Raw genomic sequence first — 27,780 nt, 5'->3', positions numbered from 1 at the left:
ACCCGACACCTGCTGGCACCAGTGCTCCTGATCCCATCAGAAAGGAGCTCGACCTGCAACGCGAGTGACTTCAAGGGCCCCATCGCCCTGCATTTATGAAAGGTACTGTTTGCGGGGCCTCCTGACACCATAGCTGGCCTGCGAGACCGCGACCAGCCAGAACTGTTTTGGAATTGTTAGCACACAACGCCGTGATAGCCCCAGACGGAGCTATCGACATCAAGGAACCTTGTTGGAATCTTATTTTGATCATTACAGGCTTTCTTTTAAATAGTATTGTGGATTTTTATCGTCTTTGGTCTTGTTTATAAAATTATTGGTTATTTTTTTTCTAAAACTGGTTGGGTGTCCTTTTGTAGTGCTTACGCTGTATTACTATCATTTGGGTGAAAAACGCTTTACACACTGCCTCTAAGATAAGCCAGACTGCTCGTGCCAAGCTACCAAGGGGGTGAGCAGGGGTTATTTGTGGAGTGTAACTTCCTTATCCTGACTAGAGTGGAGGTTTTCACCTGGCTCCGGCCCTAGCCCTAGCCTACCGGAAATCCCATTTCTAACAAGCATCATCTGAGTATCATTCAGGAGCACCACAGCATCTCTTCAGCACCAGTCAGCATCCCACAGCACTACTGCAGCACCACCTGAGCATCCATCATCAGCACCTCAGCACCACCACAGCACCTCTTCAGCACCAATCAGCATCCCTCAGCACTACTGCAGCACCACCTGAGCATCACTCAGCAGCACCTCAGCACCTCTTCAGCAACAGTCAGCATCACTTAGCACTACTGCAACACCACTGCAGCATCATCTGAGCATCCCTCAGCGGCACCTTGGCACTCCCACCGCACCTCTTCAGCACCAGTGTAACAGTTCAACACCTCCTCAGTACCAACTCAGTACCTCCGCAGCACCACCTTATCATCAGCAGATCACCACTTCAGCACCAGCCAGTGTCAATCAGCACCACTTCACCAGCACCACCTAAACAATACTCAGCAACACCTGAGCACTATCACAACAGCACCACAGCACCACCTCAGTACCAATGCATCAGTTCAGCACCTTCTCAGCATCACTGCATTATCACCTTAGCACTAGCAAAGTAACCACCTCTGCGTCACTCAGCTCCAGTGAAGCACCACCTCAGCACTGCCACGTCAAGGACGACTGCAGCACCAGCACAGCACCACCCCACAACCAGTACAGCACCACCTCAGCATCAGCGCACCAGCTCAGCATCACTCAGTGGCACCAAAGCATCACTCAGCAACACCTCAGCAGCAGTGCAGCATCTCCTGAACATCACGCACCAATACCACAGCACCACGTCAGCATCAGCACAGCACCATCTCAGCACAGCACCACCTTGTATCAGTGCACCACTAACTCAGCACCAATACGGCCCCACCTCAGCATCAGCACAGCCCTACCTCAGTACCAGCACAGCACCACCTCATCACCAGTGCAGCACCACCTCAGCAGCAACTCAGCACCAATACAGCAGCATCTCAGCACCAGTGCAGCACCACCTCAGCAGCAACTCAGCACCAATACAGCAGCATCTCAGCACCAGTGCAGCACCAACTGAGCTTCACTTACCACCACCTGAGCACGGGCACAGCCCCACCCGAGCACCAGCAAACCATCACTCAGCTCCACCTTAGTATCACTCGGTACCACATCCGCACAAGCATCCCACCACCTCATTATCACTCAGCACCAGTGCAGCAGCACCTCAACACCATGGCACTACAAAATTCTGTTACATTTAATACATTTTTAATTACTATCTACATAATTCTACAGCACATCATGCCACATATTTCAACTATACAACCCCACGCCACGTATTTCCACCAAAAACAATCTTATAACAATCTATCTCTTCAACGCACTTCCACCAACGCTGTCATTTCTCCAAAACACACCCACTGCCCCTCTCATCTCTCCCTCACACTCGTTCTCTCTTCTCTATAATACCTGCTCACACATTCTGCCTTCGGTACCTCATCGTGCAGTGCACTAGTTCACATCTTTCCTCCCCACCGGCTGCACCTCCCACTTGTCCCTCTCTCCCGTACCATCTCTCACCCTTCTCTCTCGCTCTCTCAGGTACTCTTCCCACCTCTCTCATGTGGGTCAGTTGAGGTCTTTGAGCACAATCTCTTTCCCGAGCCATTTCAAGGTTTCAGTCCCTCAAACCCATGCTCTATTCCTCTTCTTCTGGTGTCTTCTGCGTACACAGATGCTCCCTCCTTATGTGTCTATGGCCTGCTGTCCACTTCTTTCTCTATTTCTCACACACTCTTTCCTCTCCTTTGTCTGGAGTTCATTAACCTCTTCACACACAATCTGCCTATCTCTCTCTGTCTCCTTTTCTATCTAATCTCTCAACCATATCTATTCACCATGCCACAAATTCCCCGAATTTCACATGACAAATACACTACACGCCACACCATACCCCCCCACACAATTCAACAACTACGAATTTCAATCCAAGCCACATAATTCCACTCCACTCCACACCACACCACATACATCCACAACACTCCAAACAAAAACACATAGGTAAAAGACATTACCATTTACAACGCCAATAGCTCTAACTCTCGTAAAGGCGAGACCTATTGCATTGCAAAGGCTTGTTCTAAATTGGTGTGGGATTTTTCTCTGTTGTGTTTTTACTTTTTGCTGTTTGAAGTGCTGCATAAATACTTTACACATTGCCTCTGCATTAAGCCTGACTGTCCTGTGCCAAGATACCAGATGGCTGAGCACAGGTTAATGTGGGGTCTGCTTGTGACGTCACCCTGACAAGAACTGTGGGTGCTGCTTGACTGGGGTTTCATGCTCCACCACCAGCAACCCAGTTTCTGACACCAAACATTCAATTAGGTCCAGTTCATTTTAAACTGTTTTTTCACACGGAAATTGCATAGCAGCACAGTGTCAGAAAATGTTGGAGGAACTATGCAAGTGGAGAAGCGAAGCCCCACATTAAAACATACTTCCAACATTGGGGAAAATATAAAATAAAAGCTAAGCTGAACTCGAACCTAAGCCCTCAGTGTAAGCCAGAGGACTGTAGACAAAGCTGTGGCTAGGGTTTGCCCTATTCATACAAATCTATGATTCAAATCTATGATTTCCATTGGTTTGAAGAGAAAAGTTAAAGAGCTGCCTCATAACCACCCAGTGGAGCAATAGGGCAACAATCTAGCTCGATTCCAATTACCTCTGCGAGGAGAGATGGCGTGGTAACCAACGGTTCTGGTTGGTATCGCCACATAAAGTAATTTGGGATGAAGAGTTCAGCTTCCCAGAATGGGGAATAACCTGGTAGATCTGGAATTCTTATGTCGTATAGGACGGGGCTTGCCTTGTTCTGGGAGTTTACTGGTTCCATTTTCGCCTTCTCTGAGTAGGGATATATGGCAATGCGGGGGCGGGTGCAGGAAAGGGAGGGGAGGGGGCGGAGTGAATAAGGCAGGCTGTTGCCCGGCTTGTGGAAGCACTGTCTGCTCGGTTTGGTTATGGATCGGGAGGTGGGGGCAGGTTGTGTCTCTATCCATAGACCCCACACTTCTCCACCCGTGGAATTATTGCTTCGGACCTGCATCTAGTAAAACTGTGTCCTGTGTTTCCTGACTGAATATTTTCTGGTCCTGAAACACTAGAGGGGCTTGTTTATGGGGAATTGGCGTAGGGCAGCGACGCAAGTCTTCTTGGTGCACTGCCTAGTCCAAAGTGAAAGGGCAGACATTTACAGTATTTAAGCAACACAGTGCATTCCTGTGCTTTCCCCCAGCGCTGGTTCACAATTGGCTGCCATTCGCCAACGCAGGCACCCTTGCACCATGAAGAAAGGGTGTCTGCGTTGCATGCGTGATTGTTTATGTGCAGGAAGGGGCACCCGAATGCAGCACATCGGGAAAGAGGAAAGAAACGAGGAGAAATAAAAATATGTCTCCGCATTATGCTTGCACTGGGAGTTGTAAGGTTTTGGCGCTTCTCCAAGTTTATGTGATTAGGTACTTCTGGGGCAGCGTCAAAATCCATGAGAGTTGCGTGGGTCAAACCCACCGTGACGCCCGTGGAATACCTCCCTGGCAACGCAGCAACTTGCACTGTTTTGTCTTACTACATATCTATGAGGCCATTCACAGCCACGGAAAGTGGCTTTGCGCCACCTCATAGATATGGTTGAGAGATCTGCGCCGCCCAAACATCAGGTCAAGTGACGCTCTGGCTGCCAAGCCTCTCATGAATACGCCTCTGGACCGCTTGTAAGTCCCCTGAAAGATATTTCTCTCAGAAATACCACTCTGGACAACTTGCCATGGGGCCGGCAGATGCATTACCAAGAGCTAAAGACACAAATATGCTTCTGTTGAATGTTAGCTCTTGAGTTCCTGTGCTACATTAACAGTGTCAGAATGTATTTCCAAGGTGTAACAGGACACACACATCTCCTCACCTGGCCAATGTCAAGGATATAAGCTTCTGGAGTCACCAGGTAGTCCACTCCATCGATGAGAAAGGCAACTGGGGACATGGAGTACCTTAAGCTGCAGTCCACAATATACTAGAAGCAAGAGAAAGGGGAAAGATGGGTCAGTTGGCTTTAGTAAGCATTCTCTGATTAGGTCCAGGGCTTCTTTGCCACCAGGTGGAATACCTTCATCTGTGCATCAAGAATGAACTCTACTACAATCGACACCAGCTTTGTTTTAATTGTCACATACCATCTAATTCAACATGCGGAAGAGAAGCTTCTGATAGTAGCCTGAAAGGTAGGTGGTGCGAGACGAGCAGAGATGGTTTAAAGAGGAGAAGAGGAAGAGGCCTTGATTTAGGACAAGGAAGGAGGAGACAAGCAGTCTGGCGTTGACTCAGGTGAAGACCCAGGAGCAGCACTTCACTCTCTCCCAAAGTTCAAGCTCCCCCTCAGATTGAGGGTCGCTCCCCCTTTGTTGTGTTCCATGGGTCCGTAGTGATGACCAAAGAAAGTGCCCAGATGCAACTAATCTATCACACCCGGGGCCCTGTTACACATAGGATACACTTTCCCTGTTTGTGCCACTGCGCACTTTAAAACAGGGGTGCCGGGAGGGAACAGGGGAAGTGCAATCTATTACATGGAATGCACGTCAGGGCAGCAGCAAAGTCGTGACGCCAGGTGAGCAGCTGAGTCAAGTGAAAGACAGAGGCTTTGAAGCAGCCACTCCTTGTTTCACAGTGCAGACGACAACCCGCCTGCACTTTTAAGAGGGGAGAGAGATATCCTTGCAGGCAGGTGCTTAAACGACTGCACCCACCTGCAAGGGGATGCCTGGGGGGGGTCCATAGGGCCTCCTTCCCCCCCTCCAGAGGCATGCAATCAGGGAGCGCACTGATAGTGTGCCACCTTTTAGGTGACCTCCTGACAGCTTCTTTACCTCTGCACCAGCATCTATAACATGGTGTAGGTGCATACGCATAGGGATTCCCTCATTTGCATAGGGCCACGCCCCCATCCAAATGAGGGAATACCCTCTGGTGCTATATGTGCGCAAGTGATATCTGTATTACAGAAAGGGCAGGACAAGCGTCTGAGGCCCTTTCTGTAATACCAACGTGCCCCGGGGCGAGCAAAGCCGGTGCACCTACCCGTTGTGCCACAGGGCACTTTCCATAGTTTGACCCCTGGGAGAGAAACATGTGGGGAATGTGGTTGGACTCCTAGCTGTGGGATGCTCAGCTGGGGTGATTTGGGAAGTTTAGATGTTCCCCTATAAAAAGGCAGGAGAGGGAGGGGGACACCCTAAGTGGGGGAAACAGTGAAGTGATCACTAAATGAAGTCAGTGTGGAGAAGGAAAGCAGATTAAAAGTCAATAGTAATTTTTAATAGAGAAATAGCAGAAAGTAAGTATTCAGAAGGCAATTTACCAGGAGTCATTCACATCCTGAAATTCTTCTGCCCAAAGTCCTGTCAGAGAAACCAGTGTTTGTTTGTGTTTTAATAATGGAATGTTTTATAGAGTATGGGCCTTGACTGTTTCGAGATTCGGAGCGCTACACAATATGGTGACAGACTGGCTCGAATGTCAATGCTATGTCTGATAACTAAAGGATAAACATGTGGGCTCCAGGCAGGCTGCTTTGTAAGTGGTTGAATAAAATAAATAATAAGTGGTTCCTTTAAAGATTCTGCTGGAAGTGTTATTAGAAGGGGCTTGAGGCTAGACCCTGGGTTTTACTCAGAGAAGCACTGTGCCCTCTTTCTTCCCAGAAGTAGGATTGGAGGGTTTCATGGCTTCGGGTTATATTCACAGATCCATCTTACATTCAAATCAATGTTCTGAGGTCAACATAACTTTATGGATTCACACCTAGTTTTCAAGTGGACACAGACCATAACACGGCAGCATGTAGGAGCTCAACCCATTCTGTGAAGATGCCTTGAATGACAGGATTGTCTTTGTGAGAGAGACTTGAGCGGTGCAGCCCTGAGAGCGAGTAAAGGACACTGGATGCACCGCGTGGGCTCTTGCATCCGCGTGGATAGAGCGGGCTGCTCTGAAGGCTATCGCGAAGTGAACCAGCAAGAGGCAACTTTTGATGATGATCATGGTGGAGAACGGATTATTATTATTATTATCGCTAACATTACTATTATTATTTTTATTATCATTATTGTTGTTATTATGATTATTATCATCATTATTGTTATTATTATTATCATTATTATTAATACTGTTATTATTATGATTACTATTATTATTATTATTGTTATCGCTTTTATTACTATTATTATTATCAACATTATTACTACTATTATTAATATTATTTTTACTATTATTATCATTATTGTTGTTATTATTATCATTATTATTAATACTATTATTATTATTATTATCATCATCATCATCATCATCATTATTATTACTATCATCATCAACTTTATTATTATTATTATTATTATTTGTACTAGTAGTAGTAATACTCATCATCACGATCATTCTTCTTCTTATGATTATTACTATTACAATAATTGTTATTATTACTATTATCATCATCGTCAATGTCATCACTATCATTACTACTATTAGTATTATCATCATCACCATCATTAGGATTAATATTGCTACCATTAGTAGTAATAATCATCATCACTATTAATCTTCTGCTTGTTAATATTATTATGACTATTAGTATTATTGTTATTATTACTAATAACAACATCACTATTGTTGTTATTATAATTATTATTATTATCATTCTTCTTCTTATTATTATTATGTTATTATCATCATCATCTTCAATAATCATCACAGTTATTATTATCACTATCAATATTATCATTACTAATAGTAGTAGTATTAATGATAATTATCACTGATATTACTATTATAATCATTAGTACTATTATTACTATTATTATTATTATTAACATTATCATTACTATCATTAATAATCATCATCGCAATTATGGTTATTATTATTGTATTAATATTATTATTCGTGTTATTATTATGAATAATCATCATTGTCATTATTATTATTAATACTCATCAGCACTATTATTATTAGTATTATTAATGAGGATGATAACAATCACAACGATAATAATTCTAATAAAAATAAGAATATTAATATTATCGGTATTATCACTATCAATCATCATCATCACCATTATTAATATTATAATAATGATTATTAATAATCATCAGCACTATTATTATTAATACTAATGATGATGATAACAACATTAATATTAATACTCACCAGCATTATTATTGTTGTTATTATTTCTATTATTACTATGCTGCTGTTGTTTTTGTTGATATTGTTATTGTTTTGCTGTTGTTGTTAATATAATAACAATGATGACATTACAACAATTATTAACTCTTCTTATTATATTTACCGCCACGGTTGTGCCCATTTCCGCACTGTAGTTGCTCCCACGCAAATCAACCAAAGAGAACCGCTGGTGTAGTGATCATTGCATCTACACCTATCTTAGGTGGCCTTTCACATTCACATTGGACTGCGTTGCCAAGTAAGGATGCGCTAGGAAAGCTGGTGAGCTGCTGCCGGCTTAAAGCCGTCCACAGGGTGAGCCTCGAACAGAAGGGCTGGGGCTGCTTGCTTCATCGCACTAGCTGGTCTTCTGTCCCATATGACACATATTCGCCCTCTGAGGCCAGATGAGAACGGCTAATGGAGTTCTGCATCTCAGTCCTCATGGTTACCTAAGCCCAAATTAGCACCTTTTCCTCAGCTTAGAGATATTCTTGCTATAAGCTCCTCTAAGCACACTTGTCATGAACGGGATCTGTTGAAGATTCTTGATTGGGTGAACACAACACACAATGATAGGTACTACGATGGACAAACGCGAATGCTGTGTCTCACCCTCAGTAAGTAGGGGAGTACATGAGGGGTGCCTTATGGTGTCTATTGGTAGTTGTGCTATTCTGAATGGAATCATATACTGCACCACCTGTAGATCTTCGCCTATGACACCTACCTCTCCGTTGATGCTCATGGTTGCCCCTACTATATTCAGAAGTGCCTCATAAGCCACAGGGGGGGCAGCGATCAGAGATGTTCCAGTGTCTACAATGGCGTAACAGCCTCCTAGGCAGCCTAAAGCAGCTCCGTTTATTGAAACCCTGGAAGGAAAGAGATGAATCATTTGAAAAGGGATAGAAAAGAAGGTTTACTTTCATATACATGGAGATCCCACATACTTTATTATTTCAATCATCTTTCAAAGAGTAGATTAGATCCTAATCACTATCAGGATAAATTACATCTCTAGGGAGAGAGCTATCAGGATACTTTACATCCCTAAGGAAAGGGCTGTCAGGATACTTTACATCCAAAGGGAGAGTTCTGTTAGGATTTTTTACATCCCTAGGAAAAGGACCATCAGGATACTTTACATTCCTAGGGAGAGGTCTGTCAGGATACTTTAGATCCTTAGGGAGAGATCTATCAAGATACTTTACATTCCTCGGGAGAGGTCGATCAAGATGCTTTACAACCATAGAGAAAGGTCTGTCAGGATACTTTACATCCCTAAGGAGAGGTCTATCAGGACACATTCGATCCCAAGGCAGAGGTCTATCATGATACCTTACATCCGTAGGGAGTGGTCTATCAGGAAACTTCAAATTCCTAGGGCGAGGTCTATCAGGATACCTTAAATTCCTAGGGATTGGTCTATCAGGAAACTTTACATTCCTAGGGAGAGGTCTATCAGGAAACTTTACGTTCCTAGGGAGAGGTCTATCAGGATACTTTATATTCCTAGGGAGAGGTCTATCAGGAAACTTTACATTCCTAGGGAGAGGTCGATCAGGATACTTTAGATTCCTAGGGAGAGGTCTATCAGGAAACCTTACATTCCTAGGGAGTGGTCTATCAGGAAACTTCAAATTCCTAGGGAGAGGTCTATCAGGATACCTTAAATTCCTAGGGAGTGGTCTATCAGGAAACTTTACATTCCTAGGGAGAGGTCTATCAGGATACTTTACGTTCCTAGGGAGAGGTCTATCAGGATACTTTATATTCCTAGGGAGAGGTCTATCAGGAATCTTTACATTCCTAGGGAGAGGTCGATCAGGATACTTTAGATTCCTAGGGAGAGGTCTATCAGGAAACCTTACATTCCTAGGGAGAGGTCTATCAGGAAACTTTACATTCCTAGGGAGAGGTCTATCAGGATACTTTATATTCATAGGGAGAGGTCTATCAGCAAACTTTACATTCCTAGGGAGAGGTCTATCAGGATAGTTTAGATTATTTATTATTTATTATTTATTTATTTAATTTATATGGCGCAACAGCTACCCAATAAGGGTTTCCCGGCGCCTAGACACGAAAACTGAAAAGGGAAGTAATTATTGATTAAAAAGCCAAGTCTTCAGTGAACGACGAAAGTGGGGATACACTAAATAGTCCGGTGCTAAGCCCCATTTGATTCTTAGGGAGAGGTCTATCAGGAAAGTTTACATTCCTAGGGAGAGGTCTATCAGGATACTTTACATTCCTAGGGATAGGTCTATCCGGATACATTACATCCATAAGGAGAGGTCTATCTGGATACTTTACATCACTAGAGAGTGGTCTTTCAGGATACTTTGCATTCTTATAAAGAGGTCTATCAGGATACTTTACATTCCTAGAGGGAAGACTTTCAGGATACTATACATCCTTAGGAAGTGGTCTATCTGGATACTTTACATTCCTATGGAGAGGTCTATCAGGATACTTTAAATTCCTAGGGGGCGGTCTATCAGGATACTTTACATTCCTAGGTACAGGTCTATCAGGATAATTTACATCCATAGGGGGAGGTATGTCAGGATACATTACATCCATGGAGAGAGGTCTTTTAGGATACTTTATGTCCATAGGGAGTGGTCTATTGGATACTTTACAGTCCTATGGCGAGGTCTATCAGGATACGTTAAGTCCCTAGGGATTGGTCTATCAGGACACATTAGATCCCTAGGCAGAGGTCTATCATGATACTTTACGACCGTAGGGAGTGGTCTATCAGGATACTTTAAATTCCCAGGGTGAGGTCTATCAGGATATCTTAAATAAGGGTACTTTAAATCAATGGGGTGAGGTCTATCAGGATACTTTATGTCCCTAGGGAGTGGTCTATCGGGATAGTTTACATTCCTGGGGAGAGGTCTATCAGGAAGCTTTACTTTTCTATGGAGAGGTCTATCAAGATACTTTACGTCCTTAGGGAGTGGTTTATCAGGATACTTTACATTTCTATGGAGAGGTCTATCAGGATACTTTACATTCCAAGAGAGAGGCCGTCAGGATACTTTACATCCCTAAGGTGTGGTCTATCAGGAAACTTCAAATTCCTAGGGAGAGGTCTATCAGGATACCTTAAATCCCTAGGGAGTGGTCTATCAGGAAACTTTACATTCCTAGGGAGAGGTCTATCAGGATACTTTATATTCTTAGGGAGAGGTCTAGCAGGAAACTTTACATTCCTAGGGAGAGGTCTATCAGGAAACTTTACATTCCTAGGCAGAGATCTATCAGGATACTTTACATTCCTAAGGAGTGGTCTATCAGGAAACTTTACATTCCTAGGGAGAGGTCTATCAGGATACTTTATATTGATAGGGAGAGGTCTATCAGGAAAGTTTACATTCCTAGGGAGAGGTCTATCAGGATACTTTAGATTCCTAGGGAGAGGTCTATCAGGAAAATTTACATTCCTAGGAAGAGGTCTATCAGGATACTTTACATTCCTAGGGATAGGTCTATCCGGATACATTACATCCATAAGGAGAGGTCTATCTGGATACTTTGCATTCTTATAAAGAGGTCTATCAGTATACTTTACATTCCTAGAGGGAAGACTTTCAGGATACTATACATCCCTAGGGAGTGATCTATCTGGATACTTTACATTCCTATGGAGAGGTCTATCAGGGTACTTTAAATTCATAGGGGGCGGTCTATCAGGATACTTTACATTCCTAGGTACAGGTCTATCAGGATAATTTACATCCATAGGGGGAGGTATGTCAGGATACTTTACATCCATGGAGAGAGGTTTTTTAGGATACTTTACATCCGTAGGGAGAGGGTCAAAACCAAGCGATGCCAGTGGGGGCAGATTCCAGAAATGTCTCCAGCGAGAACCCTGGTGAGGTGATGCGAGGGGAGTGGGGACTGAATGCTAGAGGTGGAGACTTCATGTGTGTGCACAGAGCAGATGGTGCTCCTCAGAGACATGCTCCTCCCCTCCAGTGTGTGCGTGTGTGCATGTGCGTGAATATGTGTGAGTGAGAGAGAGAGAGAGAGAGATGAGAAGTGGACAGCAGATCTGAATCTCACAGCTTTTGTGTGACTTAGATGAGAGGTTTTGGGTCTGAACCTTTAGTGCTCGGATCTCTGTAGAGGGAGTCTGTCCCAAGGCCCCTCCCCCATCAGCATATAACCTCTGCAGTAATAAAAGAGGTATTCATTTATTGATGTGTTACCGTGTGTGCCTCCACTCAGTGTCAGCTTCAACCACCCTAGTGTGCAGCTGCAGACTTGAGTGGGAACCAGGGGCGCCAAGAGGTTCTTTGCATCAAACAGATGCTGCTGAAACTCTCTGGTAACTCCGCCTCTGTGATGCATCACTGACCTTTGCCATCACTTTGCTTCACTTCCGTGGTCTGCAGCGCCATATAAGGTGCACACTGCACACCTGCTGCACACAGTGAAGTGAAGTGTCCATTGTCACATCTTCTGCTTGTGTTTTAGCCAACGGTGCTTTGCATCCTGGGACATACAGGCCCATGCTTACAATGGGTAAGGTCCAGGGAATGGGTAACAAAAAGTGTCACTTGTGACAAGAGGTCACCGCTGGCAGTTCGGGGAAGATCAAACTGGGTTTTTTAAAGTTACTGTTAGAAATGGGAGCATTTACGAAGGCGGGGTGGGCTCCTGCCGGACTCTCTCTTTGGTTCGCCAGTGCGGGGTGGGCTCCCGCCTCTTGCCGGGGCTCCCATCTGCTCACGGGAGCCCCGCTCCGCAGCACAGGCACCTCTTCTGGTCCTGCCGCCGGCCCCGCCCAGAGGCAGGCGCACTTTGCCTGGCTTCTGGGTCGGCGGCCACTTTCCCTTGGGCCGTAGCGGTGATCCTTCGCAGAATAAAGCTGGGTGGGCTCCCGCTCGGTCTCAGAATCCCTAAAAGCACCATCACGGGGGGAATCCCTACGCTGGGGATTCCCTCTGAAAGGGCTGCAGCTCAGAGCTGCACAGCCCACACGCTCTGCTCCTTCTAAGGGAAGTTTTTAGAGAAATAAAGCGCTCTTCTGGGGCGAGGAACCACAGCTCCTCAGCAAAAAGTCCATGATGTGAGGGCAAGGCTGAGCCCAGGGAAGCAAGCCCTCATGGCGATTCCTCCTGGGCCCCAGCAGCAGCCCGCCCCCGCAAGGTTCCGGAATCAGCACAATAACTGAACAGCATCATGGGGTCACCGCCTCTACATTTATACCCAGATTCTCTTTGTCTGTTAGTGCAAGGCAGGGGGGAACCAGATGCAACTGGTTCAGGGGGTATTGGAGCACTTTGTTTTGCAAGCTCCTCTTCCCCTTTGTCAGGTGGGGGCTAGGTGATCAGACACACCACAGGGAGCAGAGCCAGCATTCATTAGAGCAGGCCCCATCCTATACGGAGTCAGGGGATTACCCCTCCCACTACTCCCAGCACAGATGTCCCATTCAGCCCAGCGCTGACTCACTCTGCCCCTCCTGGAGCCACACACACCTCCCAGCCCTGGTCACTCACAAGCCAGACATGCAATTCACATCAGGCAGTCAGACACATAGCACACAGAACTGCCAACTTCTAAAAGTGGCATTTCTCCCATAGTCATAAATAATCTGTGCACATCATTGCGCAGCATTTATTCTCACCATTTCATACATAGCAGACTTGACCACACTGCTCCTCTCATACCAGGAATTACCACTGACACACACTTAGCAAGGAATCCGGAATGCATTCCTATGGGAGGGCAGGCCAATCTCACCAAAGGCACACAGAGAGTGCACGCACTTTACACTGGACCACAGTGCTAAAGTGTCCAGAGGCCTAAAACCCCCAACACCAGGTTACAGAAAAAGAATAGGAAAATGCAACAAGTTTAGGGGTGAACCTGCCAAAAGGGCCAAGTCCAACAGTTACTTATCAAGACAGAATGTTTGCTCCGAACACAGGAAGATCCTCACATGAAGCCAGACAGGAGGAGATTTGAAACATCCACTGTTTACACCATGAATGGAACGTGCACACAAATAGCTTTCTCTAACCAAGTGTCCTGACACCACCACTGTCCAGCCACCACCACTGTCCAGCCACCACCACTGTCCAGCCACCACCACTGTCCAGCAACCATCAGTGTCAAACCACCACTGCCCAACAACCATCAGTGTTCAACCACCACCACTGTCCAGCCACCATCAGTGTCCAACCACCACCACTGTCCAGCAACCTCCACTGTCCATCCACCACCACTGTTCAACCACCATCAGTGTCCAACCACCAGTGTCCAACAATCATCAGTGTCCTGCCACCACCACTGTCCAGCAACCACCACTGTCCAGCCACCACCACTGTCCAGACACCATCAGTGTCAAACCACCACTGTCCAACAACCATCAGTGCCCAACCACCACCACTGTATTGCCACCATCAGTGTCCAACCACCACCACTGTCCATCCATCACCACTGTTCAACCACCATCATTATCCAACCACCACCACTGTCCAGCCACCACCACTGTCCAACCGCCATCAGTGTCCAACTTCCACCATTGTCCTGCCACCACCACTGTTCAACCACCATCAGTAATTGGAGATATATGTGGGAAGTTCTTAATGGGTTTAATTTCCCAGAGAATTTGGTGGAGGCGGTGAAAAACGTATATCTGAGCCCCAGAGCCAATGTCTTGACTAATGGTGAATTATCAAATTGGTTCAGCATAACAAGAGGCACATGACAGGGATGTCCATTGTCTCCACTTTTGTTTAACTTATATATAGAGCCCCTGGCTATTTCAATTAGAGCAGACACCACGATTTGCCCCTTTTCGTTTAATGGGTTTAATGTGAAATTGGGACCTTCTGCAGATGATTTGATTTTAAACACAACTAACCCAAAAGAGGCAATATCTAATCTGATGAGAAAAGCTGAGGGTTTTGGCTTAATATCAGGATATAAAGTCAATATAGATAAAACTGAGATTATGCAGTGGAATCAGGAAACAGACATTCAGGGAGCGAAAACAAGAATGCGATATTTGGGGATAATTATTACACAGAAATTGGAAGATATTCCAAGAGAAAATTGGAAGAAAGTAAGTCGGGAGATTTCATCTACAATGTTGAGGTGGGCGAACCTGCCGTTAAACATCTATGGTAGGGTAAACCTTATAAAAATGGTTATACTCCCCAAAATTACATTTCTTTGTAATTCAATCCCTTTGTCTTTTAAAAAAGAAGATATAGCTAAATTATAGGGGAAAATTGGCAGTTTTGTTTGGGCATCTAAGGGTTTAAGGTTAGGGTGGAAAAAAATTGAGGAGAAAACTGGGGGCTGGGGGGTTGGCGTTACCAGGTCTGCTTGTGTATTGTTACGCTTTCCATTTAAAAAATTTCTGTATGTTAGCAAACAAGCCAGATGGGTCATCTCTGGGTGTATGGTTCACAGCAATGCTTGGAGAGGTGGGTCAAGGCCAATGACATTTTTTATTTAAATATGGTGACCCAACATTTTTCAAAAAGGTTAGATTAAAGATTCTGAGTACGGCATTAAGAACATGGCTGTATGTTCGGAAACAAATGAAAATTCCTTACTATTCTATGAGGGCACCAATTTGGGAATCACCGGGGACCCCTACATGTTTGAAAGATCAATTGAGTCCACCGTTACAAGATGCGGGTATTCACTATTGGGCAGACCTTGTGAAAGAGGGAAGTCTAAGTGAGCTGAGAGACGCATAGTAATCTGACTAAGGGAAAGTTTACAAGGTTTAAATATTACCAATCGTGCTCCTGGTGGGCTGCACAAGATTGGGCACAGGAGGAGGAAGATCCTAAGGTAAACCAGATAACAAGAACAGAGCACTGGGAGAAGGAAATCTTCTACTGGTATTGGGCCTTTTTAGATGCAGAAGATACGCTTGAGGCCGATGTAAGGAAATTATAGAGTGAGGAGCTCAATGAGGAGGAGGTTGAAATTAAATGGGCAAAATCATTTGAAATGTTACGAGCAGTTGTGAAACCAGCCTCATTTAAGTGTAACCATTTATTTACTGCTGACAGAGTTTATTGGTCTTCGATGAAGTTAACAAAGGTTAAAGGTAATAAATACTGCTGCCCAAGATGTAAGATAGAAGGTGCCGATGACAGGCATATGTTCCTGGAATGCCAAAATATCACGAAATTCTGGTCGGAGGTCTGCAATTTTCTGGGAGAGTTCGGATGTAAACAAATCAAGGTAAGCCCTTGTTTGGTGTTCTTTGGGCTCTCGCAAGAGGAAGAAGTAGGGAAAGATGTTGCTTCCAAACTTATCTTTTATGTGATTTTATTTGCAAGGCGTGAGATATGCAAGAAGTGGAAGTCTGAGGACCCCCCATCCTTTGCTGAACTTTTAAAAAGCATCATAGTAACAAGTGAATCAGACATGGCCTGTGACCCAGGGAGTAGAGATAAGGTCTGGACTTTATTGATGGAATGGAAACAAAAACCAAGCGGGTCCAATGATTAAGCCAGCGTGCTGGCGGCTCTGAAGTTCCCAGTGTTTATTCTCAAGGGCGGTACAGAGAAAGGGGACGGGTATCAGAAACGGCACTCTCCATAATGCAGTGCTCCTTCCTCTCTCTGATGGTCATCACAATCAGGATAGAGAGATGGGAAGAGTCTCAACATGAAAGCTGGCAATATGAGGACAAAAAAGAAGATTAAAAAAAAAGCATTCACTAGGGCAGGCACCATCCTATTCAGAGTCAGGGGATTACTCCTCCCACTACTCCCAGCACAGATGTCCCATTCAGCCCAGCGCTGACTCACCCTGCCCCTCCTGGAGCCACACACACCTCCCAGCCCCTGTCACTCACAAGCCAGACATGCAATTCACATCAGGCAGGCAGACACAAAGCACACAGAACTGCCAACTTCTAAAAGTGGCATTTCTTCCATAGTCATAATAATTCTGCACACACCATTGCGCAGCATTTATTCTCACCATTTCATACATACCAGACTTGACCACACTGCTCCTCTCATACCAGGAATTACCACTGACACACACTTAGAAAAGAATCCCCAATGCATTCCTATGGGAGGGCAGGCCAACCTTACCAAATGTACACAGAGAGCGCACGCACTTTACACTGGACAGCAGTGCTAAAGTGCCCAGAGGCCTAAAACACCCAACCCCAGGTTACAGAAAAAGGCTAGGAAAATGCTAAAAGTTTAGGGGTGAACCTGCCAAAAGATCCAAGTCCAACAGTTACCTATCAAGACTTAGGTGCCGATCACGATCCGGTAAAAAATATCCCCGTGCGACTCGTATCCGGTCTGTTTACCGTACGAATCGTACAAGTGCCGTACAAACTGGCAATCACGATTCGCATGGTAAAAAGTCCATACGAACCGCATTGGGAATCATTCCCCACACGTCCTCGGGTCGGAAAATGTGTCCGACACGTCCTCGAACGATTCACCGTACAAACGTGAAAGGTGAAGTCCGACCGAGGAATCATGATCCATCCCGGGCGTCCGAATGTACAACCGTATGGTGAAAAGACCGTCCGCACCGAACTCCCATAACAACCATGGAGACGTCCAAACAGGTGCCCGGTACGTGCCGTACCCCCCCCAGCCCCCGTAGGTACGCGCCGACCCCCCCCCAGCCCCCGTAGGTACGCGCCGACCCCCCGCCAGCCCCCGTAGGTACACGCCGACCCCCCCCAGCCCCCGTAGGTACGCGCCGACCCCCCCTGTGTGTACACCCGTGTACGTGTCGAACCCCCCCGTCTACGTTCGAGTCGTACCCCCCGTGTACGTTCGAGTCGAACCCCCCTTGTACGTTCGAGTCGAACCCCCCGTGTACATTCGAGTCGTACCCCCCCGTGTACGTTCGAGTCGTACCCCCCCGTGTACGTTCGAGTCGTACCCCCCGTGTACGTTCGAGTCGAACCCCCCCTTGTACGTTCGAGTCGAACCCCCACGTGTACGTTCGAGTCGTACCCCCCCGTGTACGTTTGAGTCGAACCCCCCATGTACGTTCGAGTCGTACCCCCACCCGTGTATGTACGGTGCGTACCCCCAGCGCTGGGGGGGGGGGGTCGGCGCGTACCTACGGGGGCTGGGGGGGTCGGCGCATACCTACGGGGGCTGGGGGGGGGGTCGGCACGTACCTACGGGGGCTGGGGGGGGTCGGCGCGTACCTATGGGGGCTGGGGGGGGTCGGCGCGTACCTACGGGGGCTGGGGGGGGTCGGCGCGTACCTACGGGGGCTGGGTGGGGTCGGCGCGTACCTACGGGGGCTGGGGGGGGGGTCGGCGCGTACCTACGGGGGCTGGGGGGGGTACGGTGCGTACCGGGCCACCTACTCTGGTCGATTCGCGCCGTACTTCGCTTTTGCGGCACTTTTTGGGTGCCGTGAAAATATTGCCGTCCGGACTGCTGTCGGTTCGAATCGTAATTCCTGGGTCGTGAAACGCTGCCTGAAAGCGTCCCGACGTCACGTCGCAGCATTCCCGGATCACATTCGTATGTATATTTTCGTCGGTCGGTGTTTTTTACGATTCGTACGGAAATGGTGTTTCCGTGCGAATCGTAATTCCATGTTTGTAAAGTTTTACGACCGGGTACGAGTCGGACGGGGAATTCACTCCGACCGACGGTTCGTACGCGGTTTTTACCGGATCGTAATCGGCACCAAACTGTTTCCTTTGAACACAGGAAGATCCTCACATGAAGTCAGACAGGAGGAGATTTGAAACATCCACTGTTTACACCATGAATGCAACGTGCACACGAAGAGCTTTCTCTAAACCAGTGTCCTGACACCACCACTGTCCAGCCACCACCACTGTCCAGCCACCACCACTGCCCAGAAACCACCACTGTCCAGTCACCACCACTGTCCAGCCACCATCAGTGTCAAACCACCACTGTCCAACAACCATCAGTGTCCAACCACCACCACTGTCCAGCCACCATCAGTGTCCAACTACCACCACTGTCCAGCAACCTCCACTGTCCATCCACCACCACTGTTCAACCACTAGTGTCCAGCAACCATCAGTGTCCAACCACCACCACTGTCCAGCCACCACCACTGTCCAGCAACCACCACTGTCCAGCCACCACCACTGTCCAGCAACCACCACTGTCCAGCTACCATCAGTGTCAAACCACCACTGTCCAATAACCATCAATGTCCAACCACCACCACTGTCCAGCCACAATCAGTGTCCAACCACCACCACTTTCCAGCAACCACCGCTTTCCATTCACCACCATTGTTCAACCACCATCAGTGTCCAACCAGCACGACTGTTCAACCACCATCAGTGTCCAACCACCACCACTGTCCAGCCACCACCACTGTCCATCCATCACCACTGTTTAACCACCATCAGTGTCCAACCACCACTACTGACTAGCCACCACAACTGCCCAACCACCATCAGTGTCCAACCATCACCAATGTCCTGCCACCACCACTGTTCAACCACCATCAGTGTCCAACCACCACCATTGTTCAACCACCAACAGTGTCCAACCACCACTGTCCAACATCCCTCACTGCCCTGCCACCACCACTGTCCTGCCACCACCACTGTTGAACCACCATCAGTGTCCAACCACCACCATTGTTCAACCACCAACAGTGTCCAACCACCACTGTCCAACATCCATCACTGCCCTGCCACCACCACTGTCCTGCCACCACCACTGTTGAACCACCATCAGTGTCCAACCACTACCACTGTTCAACCACCATCAGTGTCCAACCACCACCACTGCCCATCCACCATCAGTGTCCAACCACCACCAATGTCCTGCCACCACCACTGTTCAACCACCATCAGTGTCCAGCCACCACCATTGTTCAACCACCATCAGTGTCCAACCACCACTGTCCAACATCCATCACTGCCCTGCCACCACCACTGTCCTGCCACCACCACTTTTGAACCACCATCAGTGTCCAACCACCACCACTGTTCAACCACCATCAATGTCCAACCACCACCACTGTCCAGCCACCACCACTGTCCATCCACCACCACTGATCAACCACCATCAGTGTCCAACCATCACCAATGTCCAGCCACCACCACTGTCCATCCACCACCACTGTTCAACCATCATCAGTGTCCAACCACCACCACTGTCCAGCCATCACCACTGTCCAGCCACCATCACTGTCCCACCATGTCACTATCCAACCATCACCATCACTGTCCAACCACCATCAGTGTCGAACCACCACCACTGTCGAGACACCATCAGTGTCCAACCATCACCACTTTCCAGCCACCACCACTGTCCAACCACCATCAGTGACCAACCACCACCACTGCCCAACCACCACCAATGTAAGGCCAATAAATATTTGTGAGATATGAGAGACTCCGGGGCCCCTCATCACAATCTGCAGAGGGGCCCATCATTGGTGGGGCTATTCGATCCCACGTATGGTGTCCTGAGTTATCTTGGCCTGCTTCCACCTTAAACCCCCTGTGTCTGCTCCAAACTTCATTTACAGGGCCCATCTCCCCTCTGTCTCCTCCTTCAGGTGCATCCGCCATCCCCTCTCTGAGTGCAATGTTCTCTACTGTGGCTCGTGACCACCTCACACTCAGTCACACATTCACAACCTCTTCTTGGACAGAACATGTTATGGTCATTTAGCAATCAGAAACTGACTCATTCAAGCACTGCAAGATTCACTGTGGTGCAGCTATGCAGAGTTGTGATGCTGGAAGAGAGTAATGGAGGAAGGGTGTTGGAAGGCGTCCCCGGGGAGGCTACGGAATGCGTTCCTGACCACCCAGAGGCCCACCTTTCCCAGAGTTAGGCCGAGTAAGAGCGGGGAGGCCCTTCCTGGAAGGGTCTCGTACCTAGGATCGCACATGCTGCGCTTACTCTCTCCAGATAGAGGGACACCACACAGTAATTTGTTGCAAGACAATAGGCTTTTATCGTTAGTTGTCAGGGATCTTTATGATCCGGAAGGCAGGTGCAGAATTGATGCCACAAGCGGCAGCGATCTCGTGATGAGGGGAAAGGGGTAGCGGGACAGTCTTTGAATCAGTGTCTCTGCGAAGTATCCGGCGCACAGCTCTCAATCCTCGAGCTGAGGGGATGTCACTTCTCTCAGCAGTCTCTGCCGTTTCTCTTGGAGGAGCGGGCCGTGAGTCACTCAGCAGGCACCGGAGGTTCGTAGTTCGGGGAGCCGCGACAGCGTCAGCAGGGCTCAGATGGTTCAGAGTTCGGGGAGCCGCGTCAGCGTCAGCAGGGCTCAGATGGTTCAGAGTTCGGGGAGCCGCGTCAGCGTCAGCAGGGCTCAGATGGTTCAGAGTTCGGGGAGCCGCGACAGCGTCAGCAGGGCTCAGATGGTTCAGAGTTCGGGGAGCCGCGACAGCGTCAGCAGGGCTCAGATGTTTCAGAGTTCTTCGGTTCGGGGAGCGATCGAGCCGCAACCAAGTCAGCAGGCTCTCGTCAGTCCAGGTCTTCTCTCCCTCTCGTCCCTTCAGCACCCCTTGTTATACTCCCCCTCCTCTTTGAAGTCCGGAGTCCTCGCGGAGAGGGGTCTGGTGCCTGGGGGGGCGGTGTGTCGGGGTTTCCTGACGCTCGGCCCTTTGATCTGTTCAGGTGGGTCCGGGAGGGACTCCAGACACCCAGCAGGCGAGGCGCCGGCTCCCCGGGAGCCTGGTGGTCGATCGAAACCTCCCTCGGGGAAGAGACCAGAGGTGTGACAGGATCGGCGCCTCTCGGTCTGGTTTGGGGGGGTTTCGCTCTCTCTCGGCCAGGCATGCGTGTTGGGGATCTGGCCGGCCCTCGGGATGTTGGCCCACGGGGGCCGGGAGGCTGTATCATCGAGGTTCGGCGTGGTTGCAGGGTAGCTTGCTGGTCGGGAGGGCCCACGCCACGAGGCTGGTCTCACAAAGGGGAGTGTGTGTGTGTGTGCATGCATGCGTGCGTGTGTATGCCTCTCCCATTGAGATCAGGAAATGTTCTATCTGTGGAGCCCAGGTCTTGATATGTGCATGGGGCACCCCCTGGCTTTCTATTTAGATTTCTGAAATAAAGGCCCCCCTCCCACCCTTTGGAGCCACCCCTGGGCGGTGTGTGGGGACCTTGGGGGCAGTAGCCGAACTGTAATGTTTAGCAATATGCCATCGAAAACAGGAGTCGCAAACCAATGACAGCACACTCTACCACTGGGCAGCCCAGGGTAGGGGAAAGGGTTAACTCGAAGGCCAAGAACAACCAATAGGACCTGAAGAACTCTGAATAACAGCACATCCTACGGAACATGCACAGCACATCCCAAAAGAACCTGCACTGCACATCCACATGGATCATGCACAGCCCCTCCCCACAGAACACATACAGCACATCCCCACAGAACACACACAACACATCCCAAAAGAACCTGCACAGCACATCCACATGGATCATGCACAGCACCTCCCCACAGAACACATACAGCACATCCGCAAATAACATGACAGCACATCCCAAAAGAACCTGCACAGCATATCCACATTGATCATGCACAGCACCTCCCCACAGAACACATTCAGCACATCCCCACAGAACATGCACAGCACATCCCTACAGAACATGCACAGCACATCCCCACAAAACACGCACAGCTCATCCCTACAGAACATGCACAGCACATCCCCACAGAACACGCACAGCTCATCACTACAGTACATGCACACCTCATCCCCATGGATCAGGCACAGCACATCCCCACAGAACATGCACAACACATGCTCATTGAACATGCACAACACATTCCCACAGAACATGCACAGCACATACTGACAGAATATTCATATCACATCCCTACAGTAAATTGCACAGCACATGCCAATGGAACATCCACACCACACCCTACAAAACATGCACAACACATCCTACATAACATGCACACCACATCCTACATAATATGATCCTACATAACATGCACATCACATCCCCATGTAACATGCACAGCACATCTCCACAGAACATGCACAGCCCCTCAGAATATGCATCATCTCCACAGTACATGCCCAGCAAATGGGCATAGCACATCACCACAAAACATGCACAGCACATCCCATGGAACATGCACATCACATCCCACCAAAACATGCACAGCACATGCCCATGGAATATGTCAAGCCCATCCTCATGGTATATGCATGGCACATCACCACAGAACATGCACAACACATCTCCACAAAGCACACACAGCACAATCCCATGGAACATGCACTGCACATTCCCACAGAACATGCACTTCACATCCTCAGAGAACATGCTCGGCACCTCCCCATGGAACATGGACAGCACATCCCCATGGAACATCCACAAAAAAAAAAACAGAACGTGCACAGCACATCACATGGAACATGCACAGCACATCACATGGAATATGCACAGCACATCCCCACAGAACATGCACAGCACATCCCACGGAACATAAAGAGTACATCCCACAGAGAATGCACAGCACATCCCCACAGAACATGCACAGTACATCCAAATCGAACAAGCATAGCACATTCCCATGGAACGTGCACAAGACACACAATTGATGGATGGAATGCCAAACAAATCAGAACATTTACCCCCAGTCAAGAGATCTGGGTTAAATCCATCATTCTTTTGCTCACCATGCCTCCCCAGTTTAGACCTGGCCATATGCAAATCAGTCCTGACCCTGTGCCTCATGGGAACAGTCCAGCCCGAACTGCCAAGCCAGGTCCTCCCTGGAAAGGAAACAAGAATCCTGGGACCGGTCACAGCACATTCCACGGAACATGCACAGCACATCTCATGAAACAGGCACAATACCTCCCCACAAAACATGCACAGCACATCCCACAGAACATGCACAGCATGTCCCATGGAACATACATTGTACTTCCCACAGAACATGCACAGCACATCCCACGGAACATGCACAGCACATCCCATGGAACATAAGAGTACATCTCACAGAGCATGCACAGCACATCCCCACAGAACATGCACAGCACATCCCACAGAACATGAGTACATCCCACAGAACATTCACAGCACATGCCTATTGGTACATGTAGAGCACATTTCTCGGACCATGTACAGCACAGTACATTTCATGGAACAGGCACAGCACTTCTCCACAAAACATAAATAGCACATCTCACATAACATGCACATTACTTCCCATGGAACATACAGAGTGCATTCAACAGAACATGCACAGCTCATCCCACAGAACATGCACAGCACACCCCCACAGAACATGCACATCACATCCCACAGAACGTGCACAGAACATCCCATGGAACATGAACAGCACATCCCCACAGAACATGCACAGCACATCCTACGGAACATGCACAGCACATCCCTACAGAATATGTAAATCAGATCCCCACAGATTATGCAGAGTACTTTCCCATGGAACATGTACAGGCCTAGGGAACATACACAGCAAATCCAACGGAACATACACATTACATCCCCAAAGAACATGCACAGCCCCTCAGAAAATGCAGTGCACTTGACCATTAATCATGCACAGCACATCCCCTTAGAACATGCAGTACACATCACATGAAACATGCACATCACATCCCACCAGAACACGCACAGCCCTTTCCCATGGAACATGCAGAGTACATCCCATGGAACATTCACAACACATCCCATGGAACATGACAAGCCTATCCCCATGGAATATGCACATCACATCCCCACAGAAAGCACACAGCACATTTCCATGCAACATGCACAGCACATCCCCATGTAACATCCACACAAAACCCCCACAGAACATGTACAGCACATCCTATGGAACATGCACAGCACATCACACTGAATATGCCATGGTCATTCCCTTATTAAAGAAGCCATTGTTAGATGCATCTAAGCCAGAGAACTATCTCCCTATTTCTCTGCTTCCGTTTTTGTCTAAAATAACGGAATCCTATGTGAACAATATACTAACACAGTATCTGGAGTCTCATTCAATACTGGATCCATCGCTAAATGGCTTCTGACCGAAACACGCACAGAGTCTGCCCTATTGGCAGTGATGGAACACCTGAGGGGTTCTATGGATGAAGGCAGTATGCCGGCACTCATTCTGCTAGATCTCCGTGCCGCCTGTGATAATGTCTCACATGAAATCTAGCTTCCATTGGTTGCAGGAGATTGGTACCAATGGCAGAGCTCTTGCCTGGTTTGCATCCTTTCTGTTGAATAGGTCTTTTCAGGTCATCTCCCCTCCCTTTCACTCCCAGACGCACTCACTGTGCTGAGGCGTCCCTCAGGGGTCTACATTGAGTCCGACCCTGTTCAACATTTATGTTCGGCCATTGGCACTGTTGGCAAGAACCTGTAACATTTCCTTGGTGTCATATGCGGATGACACGCAGCTGGTCCTTTCTTGCACCAAGGACCCTAGCTAGTATGCTGCCAAATTTCAGGAGGTTCTGTCCGCAACAGCAGGCTGGATGGAGGCGAATTGCCTCCAGCTAAACTCGTCAAAAACTGAGATCCTCTTACTAGGCAAAGACTACCTTCTATGGGGCAATAGTTGGTGGCTCCCAGCGCTGGGTACTCCCCCTGTGCCTAAAACCACTGTAAAAAACCTTGGCATTTGGGTGGACAGTGCCCTTTCTTTTGAGGAGCATCTCAAGTCTGTGGCAGGGACCTGTTTCGGTATACTGCGTGGCCTTAAAGCCATTTTGGGTCCGTTTAACCCCCACACTCGCCAGTTGGTAGTTCAAGCTACGATTTTGGCCAGGCTGGATTGTTGCAATAGTCTATAGCTGGGTGTTAATAAATCTGTGATTAACAGGCTCCAGCACACCATGAATGCGGCAGCGCGAATACTGCTCAGTCGACCGAAGTATAATTATGTCTCAGGTGTGCTGCGTTGCCTGCACTGGCTGCCCATTGAGCAGAGAATCCGGTTCAAAGTGCTCTGTATCTCACACAAAATGCTGGCGGACTCTAGCCCGGCAATTCTCAGCGACCAATGTCATCACTGCATCCCAACCCACGTTCTCCGCTCGGCAAATCTTCACCTGAATCAGGTGCCATGGTTCGGCTGAACTAGAACCGGAGGACACTCGTTTAAGGTGCTTTCACCGACTCTTTGAAACTCACTGCCACTCTCTATTAGGAACATCTCTAATCTCTTGTCCTTTAGAAAGGCAGTAAAGACTTGGCTTTTTTCAGTAGCAGCAGCCCCTCTTGCACCCTTCCTTCCTTTGCCGGGACAGCCATGCGCTCTACAAATCCCCCAACATAGCATACCATAACAATATGCACAGCATGTCCACAGAGAACATGCACAGTACATCCCCACAGAACATGCACAGTACATCCAAATCAAGAATGCACAGCACATTCCACGAAACATACACATCACATCTCATGAAGCAAGCACAGCACCTCCCCACATAACATGCACAGCACATCCCACGGAACATGCACAACCCCACAAAACTTGCACAGCACATGTCCATTGAATATGCACAGCAAATCCTACTGAACATGCACAGCACATCCCACAAAACATGGATAGCAAATCACACGGAATATGCACAGCACGTCCACAGAGAACATCCACAGCACATCCCATGGAACATGCAGAGCACATACTCACAGAACATGCACAGCACATGCCCACGGAACATGCACAGCACCTGCCCATGGAACATGCAGAGCACATCCCCACAGAACATGCACAGCACACCCCCTCAGAACATGCACAGTACATTCAAATCGAACATGCACAGCACATTTCACTGAACATGCAGAGCACATCTCATGGCACATGCAGAGCACATCCCCACAGAACATGCACAGCACATCCCATGGAATATGCCCAGCACATCCCCACAGAACATGCACAGCACATACCCATTAAACATGCACAGCACATTCCACGGAACATGGACAGCACATCCCATGAAACATGCTAAGCAAATCTCCACACACAGAATATGCACATCACATCCCATGAAACATGCACAGCACATCCCCATGGAACATGCACAGCAAATCTCCACTGGAAATGCACAACACATGGAACATGCAAAGCACATCCCCATGGAACGTGTACAGCACATAACAGGGATCAGGCACACCAAATCCCCACAGAACATGCACAGCCCCTTAGAATATGCATAGCACGTCCACAGAGAACATGCACAGCACATCCCAGTGGAACATGCACAGTACATCTCATTGAACATGCACAGCACCTCCCCACAGACCATGCACAGCACCTCCCCACAGAACCTCGACAACACATGCCCATTGAATATGCACAGCTCATCCCCACAAAACAAGCACAGCACACACCCATGGAACATGCACAGCACAACCCATGGAACATGCAGAGCACATCTCATGCAATCTGCAGAGCACATCCGCACATAACATGCACAGCACACACCCATGGAACATGCACAGCACAACCCATGGAACATGCAGAGCACATCCCCACAGAACATGCACACCACATACCAACGGAACATGCACAGAACATCCCCATGGAACATGCACATCCCATGCAATCTGCAGAGCACATCCGCACAGAACATGCAAAGCACATCCCAATGGAACATGCACGGCACATCCCCATGGAACATGCACAGCAGAGCCCCACAGAACAGGCACAGCACATCCCCACGGAACATTCACAGCACATCCCCATGGAACATGTACAGCACATCCCCACGGAACATGCACAGCACATCACCGCAGAACATGCACAGTACATCCAAATCGAACATGCACAGCACATTCCATGGAACATACAGAGCACATTCCACGGATCAAGCATAGCACATCCCACAAAACATGCAAAGCAAATCTCCACAGAATATGCACATCACATCCCATGAAACATGCACAGCACATCCCCATGGAACATGCACAGCAAATCTCCACTGGAAATGCACAACACATGGAACATGCAAAGCACATCCCCATGGAACGTGT

The 27,780-nt window shown here is 48.0% G+C and overlaps 1 protein-coding gene across 1 annotated transcript in view; it reads right to left on the bottom strand.

Annotated features, from left to right (window-relative positions):
- Positions 1–27,780, bottom strand: part of LOC146808569 (pepsin A-like) — a 160,023-nt gene that overhangs the window by 21,103 nt on the left and 111,140 nt on the right. Inside the window, exons 7-8 of the mRNA XM_085623592.1 lie at positions 8,523–8,667; positions 4,484–4,591 (exon numbers count right to left, since the gene is read on the bottom strand). Of these exons, the coding sequence (XP_085479718.1) occupies positions 4,484–4,591; positions 8,523–8,667 (253 nt within the window). The remainder of the gene's footprint in view (positions 1–4,483; positions 4,592–8,522; positions 8,668–27,780) is intronic.

Source organism: Triturus cristatus, chromosome 8, assembly GCF_964204655.1.
Source record: "Triturus cristatus chromosome 8, aTriCri1.1, whole genome shotgun sequence".
In the NCBI taxonomy this organism is placed as follows: Eukaryota; Metazoa; Chordata; class Amphibia; order Caudata; family Salamandridae; genus Triturus; species Triturus cristatus.
Note: the sequence above shows the minus strand (reverse complement) of the source record. Positions and strands in the feature narration are given on the sequence as shown.